At 37.9% G+C, this 22,795-nt stretch overlaps 1 protein-coding gene across 2 annotated transcripts in view; it reads left to right on the plus strand.

Annotated features, from left to right (window-relative positions):
* ZFP91 (ZFP91 zinc finger protein, atypical E3 ubiquitin ligase) overlaps positions 1-22,740 on the plus strand; it is a 43,046-nt gene extending 20,306 nt beyond the window's left edge. Inside the window, exons 3-11 of one of the 2 annotated variants that reach the window (XM_027580965.2) lie at positions 11,262-11,474; positions 11,622-11,658; positions 12,719-12,823; positions 13,348-13,482; positions 14,246-14,296; positions 14,712-14,790; positions 15,929-16,043; positions 18,605-18,704; positions 19,051-22,740. In XM_027580965.2, the coding sequence (XP_027436766.1) occupies positions 11,262-11,474; positions 11,622-11,658; positions 12,719-12,823; positions 13,348-13,482; positions 14,246-14,296; positions 14,712-14,790; positions 15,929-16,043; positions 18,605-18,704; positions 19,051-19,561 (1,346 nt within the window). In that variant the 3' untranslated portion in view covers positions 19,562-22,740. The remainder of the gene's footprint in view (positions 1-11,261; positions 11,475-11,621; positions 11,659-12,718; positions 12,824-13,347; positions 13,483-14,245; positions 14,297-14,711; positions 14,791-15,928; positions 16,044-18,604; positions 18,705-19,050) is intronic. The other variant, XM_027580966.2, reaches the window with a different exon arrangement.
* The last annotated feature ends 55 nt before the right edge of the window (positions 22,741-22,795 follow it).

Here is a 22,795-nt window from a genome sequence, read left to right on the forward strand (position 1 = left end):
TTTGTAAGTCTTCTTTTCAAATCCTATTTTATTTTGTATACTTAAAAATAGTAATCCTGGGAAGGAGTATATAAGCTTTACCACATCCCCCAGAGGAGTCCATAACACACAAAGGTAAGAGCTCCTGCTCAACATTGTTGACCTTGGCAAAAGCAGTCTTAGAGGAACAGTAGTATCACAACCAAAGTGCAAGATCTAGAAATGATGATGTATAATGCTGAGATAGAGAAAGTGCATGTAGAGCAGAAGTGAGTTCAGGGTTTCTTTACTGTAAGTATCACCGTTAAAGAGCAGAGTTTTCAAAATCAGACAACCTGGATTTGAACTCTGCTTTGCTCTGAACTTACCATGTGACCTTGGGAAGTTTTCTTAACTTTTCCAGGTCTCTCAGTTTGCCTGTCTATAAAATTAGGAAAGTATGTAATAAGTACTTAATGGGAGTATTTTGAGAATTCAATGTAAGGTGATTCATGTGAACTACTTAGAACACTGGCAGTCACATGATAATATTTCTTATTATTGGTCATTTATTAGGTTAGCTCACATGCTAGATTCATTTTAGGTGATTTTGCATATGTGCTGTATTTTCATTTTATATTCATTTTATATTGATTTGTACTTTAATTATTTAAAAGGCAGCTCTTTCATAGTACATGGCATCACCATTGTCTCTCACCCATTATACTGAGTACATATTGAAACCCCTAGGAAGGTGGCTATTATTATGGATACTATTTGACAGGCAAAAGTAGATTACAGAGAGAATGGTATAGAATAAGAGGAGACTCTAGGACTGAGCTTTGGCATTTAAATCTAAAGGACAGAGGAGGAGGAGGAGAATCTACCAAGGAAAACTGAAAAGGGGAAACCAGGGAAGTAGGAAAAAAAGACCAAGAAAGTGTGAAACTGTGAAAGCCAACTGTCAAAAGATAAGATGGGAACTGAAAAATGTCAGATCTAACTCCATGGGAGACGCTGGGAACCTGAACAACGGCTGTTCTGGTGGAATAGCAGGGTCAGAGGCCACATAGCCAGGATGCCCCTTTCTTCCTTACCTCTACATCTCACTATGGTCAGGATCTTCTTGTTTTGTGTAAACCCCCCCCCCCCCCCACCAAACCTGACCTCAAGTCTATCAACCTTTTATCTATTAGAATTTTTAAGGGACACCTGGGTGGCTCAGTCGTTAAGCATCTGCCTTCGGCTCAGGTCCTGATCCCAGGGTCCTGGGATCAAGCCCCACATCGGGCTCCCTGCTCCACAGGAAACCTTCTTCTCCCTCTCCCACTCCCCCTGCTTGTGTTTCATCTCTCACTGTGTCTCTCTGTCAAATAAATAAAATCTTAAAAAAAATTTTTTTTAAGTAAGGTCCTTAGTAAAATTAGATATACTACAGTTGCATCCCAGTTGATTTTCTTAATTGCAACAACACAACTGTTGAACTGAGTTGAGTTGAGGCTCAGTATGGCTCCTTTATTATGAATTCACCATGTGCCAGATTGATCTCCATTCGAGTCCTGTAACTCTTACCCTATAACCTTCAGAGATCCTGTAGTATCTCTCTAACTTCAAATTTCTTAGGCTTAGATCCAGAGCCTCTACAGTGTAAATGAATTATATTTCTTCAGCCTTATTGTTCATAATTCTCCTTAGGTGGACTCCCAAATTTCTCCCTATAATATTTCCAGTTCCCCATTATCTCTGAGCTTTTCTGTTTTTGCAGCACTGTTGTGCTTTTTCCTTTTCCTAGATTTATCTTCATTGTCAGCGTCACACCCATACTTCAGTACAACTGTCTTTATATGCCCAGATACCCTGCTACGCTACATTTTACCATCAAAATAGGACAGAATACTTAGGAGAGAATGGATTCAAAGACCTGAACAAAGCAAAACTATATTATGGTTAATTTTTTTAAATAGATTTTATAATACAAAACTACTTCTGGAACAGAGAAACCAGTGAATAAGCAAATGTTGGGAATAGCTAAAAACGTATTTCATGAAAGTTGAAAATGATCATTTTATGTGGACAATGCTAAATCTAGATCATAGCACTATAATTGAATATGATAATGGCAATTCCCATTTGTAGGTAGGTAGCCCAGACCCCTTCCTCTGAACTTCAGACCCACTGATGTTTTACTCAGCAGACATCTCAAATTGAACTTGTCCAGAATGGAATACATATTCTTGCTACTGTTTCCTCAAAACAACAAAAGACACCTGATCTTTCTCTGTGAATACTTTCACCATCTATCCAGTTGTCCAGGTCATAAATCTAGAAACTAAATCCATGACCTTTTTCTGTCCCCCTCTATCCTTTTATGAAGTCATTCTTCTAGTCCTCTCTGGTCTGTCTTCTAAGTATTTTGCAAATCTCCAGTTCTTTTCATCTCCAGTGCTATTACTCCTTTTCAAGCTATTGTTTGTTGCCTGGTCAGTTGCAGTAGACTTTTAGCTAGGTCCCTCTGAGTCCACTCTCCCCGCGCCCCCCCCCCCCCCCCCCCCCCGCCCCAGAGAGGTGATTCTCTAGCCTGCAACCAGAGTGAACATTAAAACTGCAAATGTTATCACGCCACATTCTGACTTAAAATTCTTCCTCTGGCTTTCTGTGGCTATTAGGATAAAATCTAAAATCCTTCAAGGATCTTTGATCTTTTTTTTTTCCCCCAAGATTTATTTGAGAGAGAGAAAGAGCACTTGAGTACAGTGGCGGGGGCAGGGGCGGTGGGAGAGCAGAGGGAGAGAGAATCTCAAGCAGACTCTGTGCTGATCACAGAGCCCCATGCAGGGCTCGACTTGGGGCTCCCATCTCACGACCCTGAGATCATGACCTGAGCCAGAATCAAAAGTTGGGCGCTTAGCCAACTATAAGCCACCTAGGCTCCCCAGGGACCTTCTTTATTAGACATTTTCCTGCCTTTTCAGCAACAGTATAAATGATGACAGTTGTCCTGTTCTCTCTGCTCCAGTCATACTGGTCTTCTTACTTCCAGTCCGCATCTCCTGATATTTGCACATGCTCTTCTTCCTACTTCCCGTCTATCACCTAGCTAGCACTTACTCATCCTTCAGAGTCCAACCATATCTTTTCAAATTTAAATATTAAATTTTGAGCTATAGAGACTGTTCAGTTAACACTAGTTTTCAAAGCAACAGTGTCAAGAATACATCCTTTCACTTTCTCAAACCTGCATCTAAGCAAAGTCTCTTTAAGAGACAGAACTAATTCACCTAATGCCTGTACTTTGAAAATTAATAACTTAGTTTGTGATTCTCATTTTTTGACCTAAAATTTTAAGATTCATAGAAATTTTATAAATGCTCCTTAGTATTTTTTTATCCTTCACTTTCTTTCTGTCAGTGTTCCAGTGGCTGACAGCTGCCCAGTAAGAAAGAAAATAAAAGCACAGATATAGTAAGTGGTGAAGAAAATGACTGGAATAAGAAAGAAAAATCCTAAGTATTAACACATATGTACACACACACACAGTCTTGTTGATTTAAAAATGAGTGAACCAGACTGAAATATACTAATCATTTAATTTCTTAATTGAAGTTTGAAAATCTCTCAGCTTTGTTCTGGTTTTTAATCATAAAATATGCCTTCTGTTTCTCTGTTTTAAAACAAATATGTGCAGTTTTAGATTAAAAATTCACTTTCATGGAATAATTCTTGTGGTCTTTAAGTCATTATATTGCATAAATGAGACCCTCTCTTGGCACCTTGAACCTTCGGCTGAGTGGAAATAAGCCAAATCTGAATTAAGCCCTTCCCCGGCGCTTTTGCCATTTCTCTTTTGTATGGTTAGGAGTGGTATAATAGAAAGAATACAGACTTTGGGCTTGAATATACCTGGGTTCAAATCCCAGCTCCACAGCTTAATTTGTGAGGCTGGGGAAGTTAGTTACTTACTTTCCTCATCTGTACAAACAAGAATAGACAAAGTTATGAGGACTAAATTTGAAAAAAATATATCATCATACTGTCAGGCACTTAATACTTGTCAAGTATTTTTTAGTTTTCCAGGGAAAAAATGTAAATATTTAAATAGAAATGAGAAGATCTTTACTGTGGTTTCTTCCCAGCTTACCAACCAACCATTCTGTTTCACCCCACAGTCAATGTTAGCTTTGTAATCTTGAACAAGGCATTTAATTTCTCTAAGCTTCAGTTAGAAAACTAGGGCAACCTGAAGGAAAACCAGATCATAGTAGAATAGCCCTTCTGCCTTGAAGTGTTTTATCATGATGAAGTGGCTCTCATCTTTTGGAATTTGTTGAGTTAGGTTGTTTTGAAAGAATTATCTGTTGCTGTAGGATTGAGATAAATTACTGTTAAATTTCATCTTTTGCTACCTAAAAGAATTAGGAGTAACTTCCCTGCCATTAGTGACAGTATCTTTTTGTCGTAATTATACTATCAACTATTCTTTCTTTGTCCCTTTTTCCTCTTTCAAGAATGTGGTTGTATTCTCTGTGCCTCCATGTTATGTTGCTCAGACAGTAGTTTGCCTGATGTCTTCCTTCACTTAGGGTATTGTGGGGGTTTTTTCTTCTTTCTTACTATATATCAAGGAGCCTCTTCAAAGTCAACTGCTATTATAAGAAACAGCTAGAAGTTATCTTTAAAGTGTCACACAAAAGAAACTTGGTTCTTTTCTGTCTGGTCATGATTGTTTATCCTAATGTATGGGTTATCCTTTGGTTGTCAATTTCTGCTGTGGGAACCTGACAGTGCCTTTTGTTTGGGGATTTTTTGAGGTTAAATTCACCCAACAAAATTAACCATATTATTTTCGTATTTTATTTTACTTTTTAGAGAGAGAAAGAGAGTGGGTAGGGGTGGAGGGAATCTCAAGCAGGCTCCATGCCCAGTGTGGAACCTGTCTCCGGGCTCGATCTCACAACCCTGAGATCATGACCTGAGCTGAAATCAAGAGTTGGACACTTAACCAACTTTGCCACCCAGGCGCCCCAAAATTAACTATTTTAAAGCCTACAATTTAGTGACATTTAGTACATTTATAATGTTATTTATACAACATCATTTCTATCTAGTTCCAAACATTTTCATTCCCACCAAACAAGACCCCATGCCCATTAAAATAGTCATTCTCTATTACCCCCCTCCCTAGCCTCTAACAAAGATTAATCTGCTTTTACCTCATGTACCTTAAAACATTAATTTGAATTTACCTATTCTGAATATTTTGTGTAAGTGGAATTCTACATATGACTTTCATGTCTCCTGTTATATAGCATAGTACTTTCAAGGTTCATCAATGTTGTAGCATGTGTTAATACATATTAGTATTTCATTCCTTTTTATGAGTAATATGCTACTGTATGGATATACGTCATTTTGTTCATCCTTTCAGTTTTTGATGGACATTTGGATTGTTTTCACATTTTGGCTTTTGTGAATTGTACTGAAATGAACATTCATGTACAAGTATTTGTTTGGATACCTGTTCTCAATTTTGGGGGACCATATCTAAGAGTGGAATTGCTGGGTTATATGGTAATTTTATATTTGTTTTTGAGGAACTGCCTGTTTTCCACAGTGGCTGCAGCCTTTCACATTCCCACCAGCAGTGTACAAGAGTTGTAGTTTCTCCACATCTCTCCGACATTTATTTCTGGGCTTTTGTTTTTGTTTTATTTTTTAAGATTTTTATTTCTTTATTTGACAGAGAGAGACAGCGAGAGAGGGAACACAAGCAGGGGGAGTGGGAGAGGGAGAAGCAGGCTTCCCGCCGAGCAGAGAGCCCGACCCGGAGCTACATCCCAGGACCCTGGGATCATGACCTGAGCCGAAGGCAGATGCTTAACGACTGAGCCACCCAGGCACCCCATTTCTGGGTTGTTTTTAGGTTATTAGAGCTATCCTAGTTAGTGTGAAATGGTAATCTCATTATGGTTTTTATTTGCATCTCAGATGATTTATATTGAGCATCTTTTGTGTATTTTTTTTTCTTGCCATTCGTATATCTTCCTTGGAGAAATGTCTTAAAGTTCTTTGCTCATTTTTTAGTTGGTGTTTGTCTTTTTGTTGAACTGTGAGTTCTTTATATGTTCTGAATATTAGGCTCTTATCTAAAAGTTTATTAGCGTTAGCTCTTCTATTTAGGTCTTTGATCTGTTTTGAATTAATTTTTACATATGGCATAAAGTAAGAGTTCAACTTCATTCTTTGCATGTGGATATGTAGTTGTCCTAGCACTCTTTGTTGAGGAGACTATTCTTTCCCCATTAATGGTCTCAGCAAACTTGTTGAAAATCTGTTGACCATAGATGTATGGGTTTATATTGAGACTCTGAATTCAGTTCCTTTGGTCATTCTGTCTGTCCTTATGCCAGTACCACACTGTGGTACTGATTGATTACTGCAGTTTTGTTTTTTGTTTGTGTGAGTGTAGGGGGGTGTTTAAGATTTTATTTATTCTAGAGAGAGAGCACAAGTAGGGGGAGCAGCAGAGGGAGAGGGAGAAGCAGGCTTCCTGGTGAGCAGGGAGCCTGATGTGTGGCTCTAACACAGGACCCTGAGATCATGACCTGAGCTGAAGGCAGTCGTTTAATGGACTGAGCCACCCAGGCGCCCTGTTTCCTGCAGCTTTGTTGTGAGTTGTAAATTGTGAAGACTGGTAAGAACAAAATGAGTCTTTTTTCAAGATTGTTTTTGGATAATCTAGGTCCCTTACATTTTCATATGAATTTTAGGATCATGTTCTCAATTTCTGCAAAAAAGGAAGCTGGGATTTTGATAGGGATTTTATTTAATCTGTAGATCAATTTGGGGACTCTTGACATTTTACCTGTATTTAAGTATTTTATTGTTTTTAATTGTAAATGGAATTGTTATTTCCCTTTTTCAATTACTCATTTGGTACATTTAAAACAATATTTTTGTGTGTTGATCTTGTATTTTGCAACTTTGCTAAATTTGTTACCTAAGTTTTGCGGAATCTTCAGAATTTTCTTTAGAAATAGGATCATTTCATCTGCAAATAGAGGTAGTTTTACCTCTTTCTTTCCAATTTGGGTGGCTTCCCCCACCCCCTTGGCTAATTCTAGCCAGAGGGCTAGAACTTCCAGTATAGCTTTGAAAAGAAATGGAGGAAAGGGGGCATCCTTGTCTTGTTCCTGATCTTAGAGAGAGAGCTCTTAGTCTTTTGCCATTGAGTATGTTAGCCCTGGGGTTTTGATAAGTGCCCTCTATCGGGTTGAGGAAGTTTCATTCTGTTGTAGTTTGCTGTGTGTTCTAACCATGAAAGTCTGCTAAATTTTGTTAAATGCTTTTTCTACATCATTTGGGATGATTGTGTGGGGTTTTTCCCTTCATTCTATTAGTGTGGTATATCAACAGTTGATTTTTGTATATTGAACCACCCTCATAATCCTAGGATACATCCCATTTGATCTTAGTGTTAAAATGCTGCATAGTCTTCATGTGCTGCTGACTTTGGTTTGCAAGGGAAATTGTTCAGTAGTTTTCTTGTGGAGTCTTTGTCTTTGGCATCAAGAGTAATGATGGCCTTACAGAATGAATTGAGAAGTGTTCCCTCTTTTATTTCTTTGGAAGAATTTGAGAAGGGTTAGTGTTGATTCTTTAAATGATTAGTAGAATTCACCAGTGAAACCATCTGCTCCTGGGCTTTTTTTTCTATTGGGAGGTATTTGGTTTTGGAAGTCGTCATTGTATTTATTTTTTTGTTTGTTTCAAATTATTTAAATTCTAGTTAACATAATAGTGTAATGTTGGTTCAGATGTAGAATTCATTGATGCATTACTTACATACAATGCTCAGTGCTCATAACATCACATGCCCTCCTTACTTAAAACCCATCACCCATTTGGCCCAACCCCATCCACCTCCTTCCGTCCACCCTCAGTTTGTTCTCTGTAGTTAAGAGACTCTTATGGTTTGCTTCCCTCTTTTTTTTTTTTTACCCCTTTCCCACATGTTCATCTGTTTTATTTCTTAAATTCCACATATGAGTGAAATCGTATGGTATTTGTCTTTCTCAACTAACTTATTTTACTTAGGTTAATACTCTCTAGCTCTATCCATTTCATTGCAAATGGCAAGATTTCATTCTTTTTGATGGCTGAGTAATACTCCGTGTGTGTGTGTGTGTGTGTGTGTGTGTGTGTGTGTGTGTCTTTATCCATTCATCAGTGAGTAGACATTTAGGCTCTTTCCATAGTTTGACTATGGTTGATAATGTTCTTTGGGAGGTTTTTGATTACTGATTCTTTGTCTTCACTTGTGTGTTCTTCCTCTTGAGTTAGTTTTTGTGTATGTCTAGGTGTTTATTTCATGTAGGTTATCTAATTTGTTCGCATACAGTTGTTAATTGTGTTCTCAATCCTTTTTATTTATGTAAGGTCTAATGTAGTCACTTTAATTTCTAATTTTAGTAATTTGAGCCTTTTTTTTAATAGTTTAGTTGAAAGTTTCAATTCCTTCCTTCTGCTAGCTTTGGCTTCCTTTTTCCCTTTTTTTCTTTAAGGTGTAGATTATTGACATGTGGAGGTTTTTTTTTTTTTTTTTTCCTATTTTAATGTAAGCGTTTATAGCTATAAATTTCTCCCCAAACATTGCTTTTGCTGCAGTAAGTTATGCTATCTTGTGTTTTCCTTTTCACTCATCTTTAAGTGTTTTCTAATTTCCTTTGTGATTTCTGTAACCTGTTTGTTTGAAGAGTGTGTTTAATTTCCACATATTTGTGAATTTTCTAGTTTTTTTTCTGATACTGATACCTAGTTTCATGCCATTGTGATTAGAGAACGTTCTTTATATGATCTGTCTTTTTAAATTTCTTGAGACTTGTTTTGTGGCCTAGCATATGGTCTTCCCTGGAGAATCTTCTGTGTGCACTTGAGAAGACTGTGTATTCTGGTTTTGTGTGAAGTATTTTTTATATATCTGTTAGGTTTGATTTTTTCATAGTATTGCTCAAGTCCTCTATTTCCTAACTGGACTTCTGACTAGTTACTCTATCCATTACTGAAAGTAAGGTATTGAAGTCTCTCTCTCTCATTTTAGTACTGGTTATTTCTCCCTTTAATTCTGTCATTTTTTTGCTTCATACATTAGGTGTGTATATGTTTATAATCTTTATATCTTCTCAATTGACCCTTTTATCAATATACAGTGTCCTTTTTTGTCCAACAGTTTTTGAGAATGAATGAGTGGGAAGGAAAACTGAAAGGAAATGCATATCTGATTTAATAATTATGTCAGGTTATTAGAACTTCCCACTGCTGTTCTGTGCGTTTCAAACTAGTTTTATTTCATTACTTAAATGTATTTTCATAAAACTTTCAAAGAGTATAGTTAAAGTTGAAGTAGCCCCCCATTCACCACCGTGTTCCACAGTGGAGGAAACTATATTTTTCAGATCTTAAAAAAATGTTATATATAGTTTTGTGTCTTATTTTTTGCTTAATTTCTGTTTAACAATATTTTTCCAACAATTCCATGGCATTCTTTACAGATACCTCTATATACGATCTCAGTAATATGCCATGGTTTATTTGAACATTTCTTGTTGAGTGAGGGATAGGTCGTTTCCATTCTTTAGCTTTTATAAACATGAACCCCCATATGCCAGTTTGTTTTCCTAGGGTAGATACTGAGGAATTACTGGGCATATTTTTGTACCTTCTCTGGAAGTGACCGGTATTTATCAATTTCTTGTATATCTGTCCAGAAATAATATTATCCTATAAAAGATACATTCTTAGATGTATAGCATATTTATTTCTATGTCTACATATAAAACAAATGTATACCTATGATATGGGTTTTTTTTCATAATAAAGTGTCATGGAGTTATTTCCATGCAGTTGCCTACTGACTAGATGTATCATAATTCACGTAACCAGGCCTCTCCTGATGTTTAGTTTTCTGCTCTTTCACTAGTAAAAACAGTGCTGTAATGACTACCTCTATACATAAGTCATTTCATAAGTGTGATTGTAATTGTAGGATAAATTCCTAGTAGCTGAAATTAATGTGAAAAGATACGCATTTATAATTCTGATAGATACTGCCAAATTGTCCTTCCTAGAGGTTTTGCCAGTGCACGTGCCATCATCTGTGTTACTGTCTCTTTCCCCCAGCGTTCCCAATATACACTTGTCAAACATTCGGATCATTGCCAGTATGATAGGGGAACAGTGGTGTCACACTAATCCTTTTCATTTGAGTTTCTCCCATTATGAGAGGATTGACCTTTTTGTTTGTGTGAAAGCCATGTGTTTTTACTGAACTGCTCTTTTTCTGTTGGGCTGTTAGACTTCGCTTACAGTGGAATTTGCCATGCTGAAAATTGTTTTTATGTTTATATAGTTACAGGTCTCAGTATTAAGACCTAAAATTTTGTGTTATTCTTAGAAAGGCCTTTCCCATCCTGAGATTATTAAAAGAATTGTCCATAATCAGAATATACTTTTAATATACTAACGTGTATATATACATACATATTATAAGAATTGTCCATAATCAGAATATACTTTTAATATACTAACGTATATATATACTTATATATACGTAATAAGTTACTCTGGGGATGAAAGTTAAATTGAGCTTTTTATTATTTATTTATTGCTCAGGAGTGAATGGCCCTACCTCACTTCATTTGCCCTTCAAAGCATGAAGAAAATATAGGATAACAGGGCCAGATTGTGTACCTTTGCACAGCATCTCATAGGATGATTGAAGCAGAGCTTGTCATGATTGCGCTATAGACCAATTCAAATTCATGGTGTGGTTCTAAGAACTATTGAATAGAGTCAAGGGAAGGCATTTTTAATACGGGATCCCTCTTTCACAATTTCTTTCAGCGTTGTTCGATTGTTAAAACATCTGGACCTGTGGTTCTTTCTTTCTTGTACTTCTATAAGAAGTTCTGGCCACCTTTCTGGGACCATTCCCAGTTTCTTTTGTCTCAGATGTAAAGGTTAAAATCCCATGAATTGAATTTGGTGTATTTTACATACTTCTTAGCAGTGCATTTTTTAGTAAATAAGACGATATAAAACTGCTTGACAACATGGACGTTTTTAGAGTGATGACAGTAAGGGTAAGTTTTCTCCTATCTTGTTTCTGTTATCTCAATATAAAAATCTGAGGGGCTTGAACAAAAAATTAATTTACCTTCTTTTTTATTAACTTTTTATTTACAATAGTTGGTATACTGAGACGGTTATTGGTTAACCATAAACAAATGGTATATGTTTTCATCCAGATCCTAAGGAAGAGAAAGAGGAAGAAGATGATTCTACCCTCCCTCAGGAAGTTTCCATTGCTGCAACTAGGCCTAGCCGGGGCTGGCGCAGCAGTACCAGGACGTCTGTTTCTAGGCATCATGACACAGAGAACACCCGAAGTTCTAGGTCAAAGACTGGTTCATTGCAGCTCATCTGCAAGTCAGAACCAAATACAGATCAGCTTGATTATGGTACAGTACAAGTGGAGTATGGTTATTTAATAACCAATTGCCTGCTGATTTTAAATGTAATGTTGAACAGCTTACCTTTCAGGGGTAGGTGTGGTGATACAGGCTTCCTTTATAAAGATAAGGTTTTGTTATGCTTTCTTTATCCAGATGGGGCAGAAGAACATCAGTCTCCAGGTGGCATTAGGTAAGAAACTTCATATTTCATATTTACACCTTTGGGGACATAGAGTACACACAAAAGTTGTTTTTTGCTTGAAAGAACATTGAGCCTTTAAAAAAAAATTTGGTTTTAGTATTTAGTTTAGATGTCACTTTGTTCTTGATTAGAGCTTTAACCACGTAATCTTTAGTTACCTTAGTTCCGAAAGCAGGTCTTTTTTTTTTTTTTTTTAAGATTTTACTTACTTGACAGAGAGATAGCGAGAGCAGGAACACAAGCAGGGGGAGTGGGAGAGGGAGAAGCAGGCTTCCTGCCGAGCAAGGAGCCCAATGCGGGGCTCGATCCCAAGACCCTGGGATCATGACCTGAGCCGAAGGCAGATGCTTACCGACTGAGCCACCCAGGCACCTCCAGAAAGCAGGTCTTGAGTACTTTCTGTATTCTGGCTTATTCTGTGCTAGCCACTGATGGGAAGTGTGGATGTTTTGACTAGGATTTTTGAAATTTGTATTCCATGGTAAATCATGTGAACTTTTTTCTTCTTCTTTTTTTTTTTTGCTTTGTTGATCTTTTTGGTAAAGCAGATCATTGGATTACTAGACACAGGATTATAAAGTCCATTGTTTTTGTTTGTGTTTTAAGAGAGGGAGAAGGGGGGTTTAAGGATAGAGGGAGATGGAGAGAGAATCTTGACGTGGGGCTCCATCTCACAACTCTGAGATCATGACCTGAGCTGAAATCAAGAGACGCTTAACCAACTGAACCACTCAGGCACCTCATAAAGTCCGTTGTTTTTTGTTTTGTTTTGTTTTGTTTTGTTTAGCTCTTAGTGCCATTGGGCTGTCATCTCTTACCTTTATTTAATCGAGTAATAGCATTTCTAGGATTTATGTATTTTTAGTTACAATTATCATTGTGAGGATAAAACAGCTAGATTGCAGTCCAATTAGACCATAAGGATGAAAATTCTAGATAACTTACTGTGTGACTCTTTGGCAACCTCTAAATAAATTAGCAAATAAAATCCAGTCAGATAAAATCCTTACAACTGGAATTTCTAATCCAGAAATTTGCTTCTTTTTAGTAGTGATGAGGAGGAGGAAGAGGAAGAAGAGATGTTAATCAGTGAAGAGGAAATACCATTCAAAGATGACCCAAGAGATGAGACCTACAAACCTCACTTAGAGAGGCATGTCTCAGATTTTACTATAGACGTGTCGATGAAAAATAAGTTAGGAAAGCACTGTTGCATGCTTTTATTTCACCTTGTTGCTGAACTGATGGGTATAGACTTAATTTTAAATGAGTAATTAATCATGCACTTGTTTTGCCAATTTAACATTATCCTATAACTCCTTCACACAGCCTTCTCTTCTAGTCATATAACTTTATTTTGATCATATCCAAATTATTGGCTGTCTGCATGTTTTACCTTGATGATACAAAGTATCATCAATTGCCTGAATATTTAGAATTTTTTACTTTTGTCTTTCTCTTTACAACTGTAGTGCATTCTGATTCCCAGGTATTGTTAGCCTAACGGCTTTTACTGTGCATGTGAGGAACAATTGACTGGAAATCACATTTCATGAGCTAAGGATCATAATTTTACAATAAATCGATGATAATCGCAGGTTTTACCCTTTTGTCTACAGTTCCTTTTGCAAAGATCCTTTGCTGGATACCAGTGTTGAAATGTGTTTGTGTTTTCAGGGAAACCCCAAAACCACGGAGAAAATCAGGGAAGGTGAAAGAAGAGAAGGAGAAGAAAGAAATTAAAGTGGAAGTTGAGGTAGAGGTGAAAGAAGAAGAGAATGAAATTAGGGAGGATGAGGAACCTCCTAGGAAGTGAGTAGGCAATTACTACTAAAAATGGAAACCTAACAGATTTTGAAGCCACTGGTGGGAAAAAGAGTGGGAGTGTGAGGGGGGCCATTGACAGGTGCATGCTGCTGCCTCAAGCAGCTGACAGTTTTATTGCAGAGGCTCTCTGAAAAGTTTAAATTTAATCCAAAGCAATACTTAAAGATGTCTAAATGAGTGGGCAGGACAGCAGCTAATGGGATGCAGAGGGAGTAGGGGTAGCAAGAAAAAGTATGCCAAATGTGAATCCTCAAAAGAAGGGCAGATGAGGGCAAGTGATTGAAGAATCTTGACTTCCTGTCCAGCAACCATTGCCTGTTGCAGAAATAAGATTTCTTTTAAGTGTTTAGTCTTTTTCGTTCTATTAAAAGGAGAGTATAGCTTATATTCTTAGGGTTTTTAGATAATAGATTATTCTACTTTTTAAATTGATTAAATTTAAGTGATAGACTTTTTACTGGAATGATTCTTCAAGTAGTAACCTTGAGGTTTATCCAAATCTTCCATAGTAATGTATAGTTTGTGATAGGTATGTATTTAACTTGTAGTGCAGATTTATTTAAGTGAAATTACTTCAGAATGACATCTTTGTTCAGCTTCTCAGATACGTTTTTGACTCTGTGTATTCTGTGTTATCCTTTGTTTCTGCCACCTGCTCTTTGGTCTTGAGTATATGTCTTTCGCCATCCTTCACCCTGTAAGCTTCAATCTGGGATATGTGGACAGTTACTCTGTTCTTTAATTATAGGAGAGGAAGAAGGCGAAAAGATGACAAAAGTCCACGATTACCCAAAAGGAGGTAATTTATACTCTTACTATGTTCCTTATTCCTGGTGGTAAGCACTTTACTCACATAATTACTTATAATTACCCTGCAGGAATGGCTATGTAAAAATCTCTCAAAAGCAACTTTATTAATGTCCTTGATGCAGAGTTCCTGTGTTTTTATTTCCATTGTAGGGTCTTTAAGTTTCTAAAAATCTTAACACTTCTTTTGGGAGGTCACTAGTTTATTTTGTGCTGTTTTTTTTAAAACTCTTATCAAACATTTGATAGTTTCTGCTTATTTCTAACATAAATTCTGTGCAAGCTATATACTAGTAAAGAGATTTTAAAATGCTATAAAATTGCTGTTCCCTATAGTGCATTGAGTTAAGCCACTGTGCAGAGTGCCTCTTCTGTTTACTAACTTTTCTCCTACATATTGATAATAGAAAAAAGCCTCCAATCCAGTATGTCCGTTGTGAGATGGAAGGATGTGGAACTGTTCTGGCTCACCCTCGCTATTTGCAGGTCAGTAAATTGTTATGTAAGGCAGCCTTTCAGGTTATGTTCCATTACTGATTTTTCTATTTCATGGGATGCTATAATTCGTGCACTTGTGTGTAGGCTTTATCATTGACATACAGTGTCAAGAAAAATCTTTCTTTAAAAAGGCATAAAATTACTTAAGTCATTGTGTTAAAAATGTCTAACAACATGAGGTCAAATAAAGGATTTCCTTGGAATCTTGGAATAGTCCAGTGTTTCCCATTGTGATATAAATACTTCTGATACAAGAGATGATGGTACCAACAAACCAAAGGCACAGATGAACACACTTTATTTTAATGTGTATTTTTAAAAAATAAAATTAGCAACTCTAACCTGTGATTTCTTGAATAATGTTTAAAGTAAATTAATTTTTAGAGTTTTTATTTTTTTCTGTTTTTAGTAGTTTTTTTTTTTAATGAATTAAAAGATACAGCTTCTATTTAGGTCTGGCAGAAAGCATGAAAGTGAAATGTTTATCACTAAAGCTTAAGAAATGCCTGTTTGATTTTTAGTTGAGCAGCAAGGATAATATGAGACTAAGGCCCTACTCTCTGATTCTGTCTCTGTGCTAATAGTGATTGCTTCTGTTCTTCCACTGTATGCCGTGTGCTCTGCTAAGCACCATACAACACATGATCTCTGTATCCTTGCAGTAATGCTGTGAGACACTTACAGTTGTCTTCATTTTACAAATGAGAACTGTAGCTCATAGTATTTAAGCACATTTCCTGAGGTCACACTGCTCGTGAATGATAGACCCAGATTGGAATCCAGGTCTGTCTATTTCCATAGCCTGTGTTCTTAACTGTTTTATTATACTGCACCCCCCTTCCATATTCAGAATATTTGGTTTCCCTTTAGCACTTTTTTAAGGGGGCGGGGATGGGGGCAGAGGGAGAGGGAGAGAGAGAATCTCAAGCTAACTCCCCACTGAGCACGGAGCCTGATGTGGGGCTCTATCTCAGGACCCTGAGATCATGATCTGAGCCAAAATCAAGATTTGGACGCTTAACTGAGCCACCTCGGCGCCCCTCATTAAAACTTTTGACTTAGCAAAGGAACAAACTTTGAGGAAGTCTTCATTTTTATCTCTCTTTATTTTCTCTTACTGTGTTAGCACCACATTAAGTATCAGCATTTGCTGAAGAAGAAATACGTATGTCCTCATCCCTCCTGTGGGCGACTCTTCAGGCTCCAGAAGCAACTTCTACGACATGCCAAACATCATACAGGTACTTTCTGAAATAAAATGTTTTATCAAGTGTTAAATGCATTCTACTTTTAAATGTGTAGATTGGTAATATTTTTTTCTAATGTAAATCTTAAGAGTCTACAGTCAAGTGTGAGGGAAAGGTATGAAAATAAAATGTAATAAAACAAATTTTATAAGGGATGAACAAATGAGGGCTTTTTACTTTTATTCTTTGACTTTTATGACCAGGATAATTTTTTATTGAGCACATATCCTGTATCAACTGTTATTGCTTATCCATCCGTTCAGCATCACCAAGTTTGCTTGTATTATCCTTGTTTTACAGCTAAGAAACCAGAGGCTTTGCATATTACATAACTTGCCTTTGGTCACACTGCTAGTTTTTAGCAGAACCAGGATTTTCTGATTCCATTTCCAGGAGATACTTGCAGTAGCTCTTATGGACTAGAAGTGAGGAGTATGAAGAGAGAGCCTCAGTGATAAAGAGGCTTGCCTGTTGGTTTATGGTAACTAGTAAGTAGCTCCTGGCACTTCTGTGCTGCTGCAGTTGTGAAAGCTAGCCACTGACCTCACGTGTCATCTCCTGTAGGAACTGTTGACTCAAAAAGAGAAACCTAATGTCTTCGTTATACATAATGTAGAATGATTTCAAATTCCATTCATTTGTAGCCACTGACAATCTCCATGCAGTTCAGCTCATGGGAACAAATGAAGCTGGGTATTAGAGCTAATTGAGTAGGTGCCAGACACTGGATTATTACACACCATCTTCCCAGCAGTTGTAGAGGGTAAGACTAGGAATTCTGGTTGTCTCCTACCCAGGGTTACTTTTATTGTATGTGTGACTTAGAGAAGTTACTTCTCACTTTCCCTCATCTGAAAAAAGGGGATAATAATGTCGCCGATATTGTGGAGTTAGTGTAAGGTTAAAATGAGATCACATATAAAGTGCTGTTTGCTGCACGGGGTCTGGCACACAATGGACATTTCAGAGCACCAGGACTTGAGGTCAGGCCTGAATCACTGCTGAGTCTCCAGTCTCTGCATTGTACTGTGTGGCCTCGGGGAGAGAGCTGTCTCCACTCTGTTCCTTGCTGTGTGCTGCCTTTTCTCCACTCCTTCTCCCTGTTAATTATGTTTTATTCTCTACAAAGTAGTTTCTGACAACCAGCTTTAGCTAAATGTCATAGGCCTACTATGACAAACTAGTGTTTTAGAAGTTCAGTCCATTCCAAATATTTACATCTGGTTAGTATAGTTTTATGATGTTATTGTAGTTCTCTTTTTCCAAATTAGTGCAGATTCCCTTTGAAGATGTGATTTATTTAAGCAAGTGGATGCCCCACCCAGGTTTGCCATGCAACGATGAAGCTAGAAAGGTGGACAAGACCTGGGAGACACTAAGAATTGTCCCTGGGTTAAAAGTGCATTTTTAGACCTTGCCTACTCAGCATGTAGAAGATAGGCCAGCAGGCACTGGCGTCACTTGAGCCGCTGTTAGAGATACCGCATCTCAAACTCTGTCTCACACCTGCTCAGCTAGCATCTGCATTTACTAAGATTCCCCCAGTGATTCCTAAATGTATTCAAGCCTGGGACAAACTTGGCTCTTCTTCGACACTTGGCTTTAGAACTGTTTGGGATGGAATATAGAATTAAATTGCATATTGTTTGCCTTTTAACTTACCCTCATGTTTTCACTGAGACTTTTTGTAGCAATTTTAAGTGAAAGGCATAGAAAACAGTAGTGGTCATTTATTCAAGAGATACAGAGCATCTCCTTATCTGCTTCTCTCCCAACCAAGTGATAAAGAAATAATTAAGTGCAATGCCCTTTAGATTCTACACCATGTTACCAAATACATCAAAAATCCTGTGAAATGTGGGGGGATTGTGAAATGAAAGAAAGGGAGGTAGTTGAATGGTGCAGAAGATGTGGGTGGGGTAGGAGAATAAGGTAAAGAATACAGGTACTGTTTGCATATGTTTGATAGCAGCAACTTGAACCTTCTGAGAGAAATTTAAATTGTTTATTTTGGGTAACAATTTTTAAACCTGAAACAGAAGATATGATTACCACTTTAATCGTGGATCACTTTTCTTCTAGGGAATACCAAATTCTGTGGTGGTGGTGGTGGTGGTGGTGGTGGTGGTGGTGGTCTCAGTGCCAAATTCTTTATATATAAGCTTTCAGCTTTCACAACCAGAAAAAACTGTTTTAAAGAATAAAATCCAGGGAAAATGTTCTTTACTACTAAGCAATTTATCCAAGATCTGGATTACTGGGATTGAGATTGGGGTTCTAATTCTCATAGTCCCATTAGTTTTTGTTTTGCTTTGTTTAGTTTTTTTTTTAAAACGAGTCCTTATGCTACTGAGTGTGTGGACTTTAAAAAAAATTGAAAATGGTATATTTCTTTTTAAAATTTTGTTTATCCAAGGTGTTTTGTACATTGAAAACAGTATTGCTTTTATTGTAACTGACTTGACTGATTATCTGCTTACTTATTGTGAACTGGGAAAATTAAATACTTAGAAGGATTCTAAATGGAACACTAACCACATTATTTTTCTTTTTAGATCAAAGGGATTATATCTGTGAATATTGTGCTAGGGCCTTCAAGAGTTCTCACAATCTGGCAGTGCACCGAATGATTCACACTGGCGAGAAGCCATTACAGTGAGTGTTATTTACTGGTGGACATGTGGGAAAGCGCAGATCTCCCCTACTTGCTGGTTAGTCCCTGTGCAGACTTTTCAGTCGCCACTGCTATTGACTTTTACCAAATTAGAGTGATTATTGATTGGGGATGCTACTTAGTGAACTTTTTCTCATTCCCTCAGTTTTTTTAAACAAACGAAACAGATGAATTTTCCATCTGGTTAGCTTTTTCTAATTTTTCCCAAGAAGTGTGTTACTGACTATTGCCTATATATGTGACCTCTAAATTCTTGTCCTGACCCTGAAGAAGAGCCCTCTTCATTTCTCTTGTTTGATCATCCATTTCCTCTTCCACTCTTCCTAGATGCGAGATCTGTGGATTTACGTGTCGGCAGAAGGCATCCCTTAATTGGCACATGAAGAAGCATGATGCAGATTCCTTCTACCAGTTCTCTTGCAATATCTGTGGCAAAAAATTTGAGAAGAAGGACAGCGTAGTGGCACACAAAGCAAAAAGCCACCCTGAGGTGCTGATTGCCGAAGCTCTGGCTGCCAATGCAGGCGCCCTCATCACCAGCACAGATATCTTGGGCACTAACCCAGAGTCCCTAACACAACCTGCAGATGGGCAGGGTCTTCCTCTTCTTCCTGAGCCATTGGGAAACTCCACCTCTGGAGAGTGCCTCCTGCTAGAAGCTGAAGGGATGTCAAAGTCATACTGTAGTGGGACAGAACGGGTGAGCCTGATGGCTGATGGGAAGATCTTTGTGGGAAGTGGCAGCAGTGGGGGCACTGAAGGGCTGGTCATGAACTCGGATATACTCGGTGCTACCACAGAGGTTCTGATTGAAGATTCAGACTCTACTGGACCTTAGTGGAAGGGAAGACTTTGGGCACTGGGACAGCTCAGACTTTGTATTTAAAAGATAAAAAGGACAAAAAAAATTTAAAGCATTTAAAATCTAGTAAAATAACTGAAGGGCCTGCTCTTTCCATTGTGGATCACAGCACACACACCTACACCCACCCTCTTCTCCCTCTATTGTCCCCTTTATAAAATTGATGTTGCCTTTACCAAAAAGGTAGGCAAAAAAGAAGCTCTTAAAGTGAGAGTTATCCTCCTACTCAGTTCCAGCCAGGCAGACTTCCTGCTCACCGGCAGATCCCTTCTTAAACCTGTAACTCTGATGTGCTCTGGATCAGCTTTTAACTCTTGATAGTATATTACTGTCCTCTAAACCCCTTCTCCTTCACTGCTGCCCTATGGTTCTGGCTTCTACCCACTGCAGCACACTTATCCCCAAAGTATCATACAGTTCTAATCTCTGGAGGCTGGCAGCTTGACTTGGCACTTTAGGCCCCTTAGGGTGAGCTGTTAAAACAGCACACCTCTCTCACTCAAGCCCATTCCCTCCATTCCCCGCTGGGTTTTGGAAAGGAAGGATTCACGGGGACAACCTCCCTCCTCTGTGACCCCAGCACTTCAGTCCCCTTCCAACACCTCCATCTGGTTCTCAGTGGTGCTCACTAGCTTGGAAGCAGGCTCCCAACGTGGGGGGGGGGGTGCTGCCCTCTACATGGTTTCTCTGACCATAAGGGAGGGCTCTGTATCAGTGAGAAAAGTCCCAGACTAATGGCAGAAATTTGCACTTTGAACATGTGTGTTTTTGTGTTGTGGAACCTGAGATTCCTTATTTATTAACGGAAAGTCTGATATTTTTGGGGGGGGGGTCTTCGTTGCTATATTTTGTGGGGCTGGGAGAGATTAGGTTATTCTGACATGGGGTCCTTTCCATAAGAGGTACTTTTGAAGGCAAGATATAGGGTTGAAGAAGCACAGCCAGCCTCTAAAATCATAGCTCTCCAGTGGCCTTTAAAGAAAGCTGGTCCTCAGCACTAACAAAATCACTACAGTAGCCTAGTGCTTTTTCAGAAGAAGCCTTTTTAGGGAAGGATGTTAGGTTTTTGGTAACTAGTGCTCTTTCAGTTTTTAGAGCATTGCGATTTAGGAATTTTGAGGGGATGAGAGAAGGGTTGTTCAGGGTCTGAATTACAGATAAAAGATTTTCTCTTGTGAATTTATTTTCTTTTTTTATCCCCATCAATTCTTTCTATACACCTTCCTATTGGCCCAATTCTGGCCCCTTGCTTTGTTTTTGGTTTTGCTTTGCTTTATCATTGTTTCATTCCAGCTCCCAATTAGTGAAGGACACTACCATTAGTGAAGAGATAGTCTATGACTCGTACAGTTTGAAGTCAAAATTACTCTGTTTTGTTTCCCTTTTATAAAAGTAACACTTCAGAAGAGGAAAGCTTCCATAGACAATAATCTATAATAATGGCTTTGGCTTTCACCTAAAATTCTGGGAATAACCGCTTCCATTGAGATAGGGATTTTCTTGGGGTGGATTGCCTATTACTGGCCATGGGAGAGGCAGGAGGTGTTTTTGTACGTTTATAGCTCCCAGAAGACTAAAAACCTATTTTGGCTCATTTTTAGAGAATTAGAAGGGCAGTATCTCTCCTTCTGTGTACCTCACAAGCTGGAATTAAAGGCTCTCCCTATTCATTGTTTGTCAGAAATGTGTGATGGCTGCTGGAAAAGAATGAAGTTTTGCTGAGAGCAAAATAAGGAACAGCTTGTTTTTCACAAACACTAAAACTATAAAGTTTATCAGTTTTCTCTTTGATTTATTTTTTTCCCAAAAAGAGGGGTAACAATGTCATCTCTGAAAGAGGCTTACTTTACACCCACTGATGTCAGTGGTTGGGATGCCAGGGAATAGGGAGTCAGACACCTACAGAGAATAGACTTAAATGCACTATTGTTTCTTTTCAGAGTGTTGCAGATTTGCCATCCCTCCAGTGTGGGGGTAGAAAATGGAATAAGGATAGAAGGGATATAGAATATGCTTTCCTGCCCACAGTAAGGATTTGGAATTGACTTGGTATGTTGAGTACATTTGAAAATACTATCAGGTTGATTGGGTGGGTTTACAACAAAGTTGTTCCACTCCCATTATAAGTCCATTTTGTACTTTTTCACTAGCTCGCATCTGTACCCCACACTATTACCTTTTGTCTTTGTCACATTTATCTTCTCCTTTGTCTCTGTAAGTTGTTTTTGCAGTGGTTAGTCATCAGATATTTTAACCACCTACACAGAAGCAAACTGCATAAAAAAACTTGATGAGATTGAGGGAAAATACGTTCTTCCCTATACCACACTCCTCCCCACCAAAGCAACAAGTTAGTTCTAATAATTAGAAATTTTCTGTTCTTTCTCCTTTTGTTTTTTGACCTCTTTATAGGTACCACTTGCCTACCGTTTCCTTCAATAAATTATTATAGCAGTTTGCAATCAGTCTTCAAATATTCTCCCTGGACTTTATCTTTTTTCCTTTTGATAAAGGGATGGTAGCACAATAAGAGTGGTGTAAGTAAGCCGTCTTTAACTAGGCCCTCTTCCCTTTCCCTGTCTGCTTCTCATGCTGTTTACTTCTGTGTCCTTCCAAGGAGCCCTTTTAGTCTTAAAATTCTGCATTTTGTACTCTTAATCAAATTGGGTAACCTTTTTAATAACTCTTCCCATTGCACATTCTCCAATTTGAATTGGCAGTTCAAAATTCTGAAAAGGTAGTTTGAGATACAAGTATTATTTCTGGGAGATGCGCTTTCCCCTAGTCTCTGGTTGCCCAGGGTTACTTGCATAATTGAGACTTACTGTGCTCCAGAGAGTTTGGATAAACACTGGCCAGGATTACTGGAAGTTAAAAAGGAATTCAGGTATGGAAAGCCTCTACATAGAGCACTTGAACCTCCTTTGTACCTGTTGGAAAAAATACAAAGAGTGTACTAAACCCAGCTAAGGTTATTACAGTCTGGTTGTTTGAAGTACCATTTTTCCCTCCTTCTTTTTCCCACTTTCCAATGTACTCAAGAAAATTGAAAAATTGTAATGGATCAATTTAAAATATTTTTATTTCCTAAAAGCCTTTTTTGCCTGTTATAATGTGCAGGACCCTTCTCCTTTGATGGGAGAGACAGGTAGTTACCTGAATCTAGGTTGAAAAGGTTATGTAAAAAGAAATTATAATAAAAGGGATACT

Source organism: Zalophus californianus, chromosome 11 (genome assembly GCF_009762305.2).
Source record: "Zalophus californianus isolate mZalCal1 chromosome 11, mZalCal1.pri.v2, whole genome shotgun sequence".
Classification (NCBI taxonomy): domain Eukaryota; kingdom Metazoa; phylum Chordata; class Mammalia; order Carnivora; family Otariidae; genus Zalophus; species Zalophus californianus.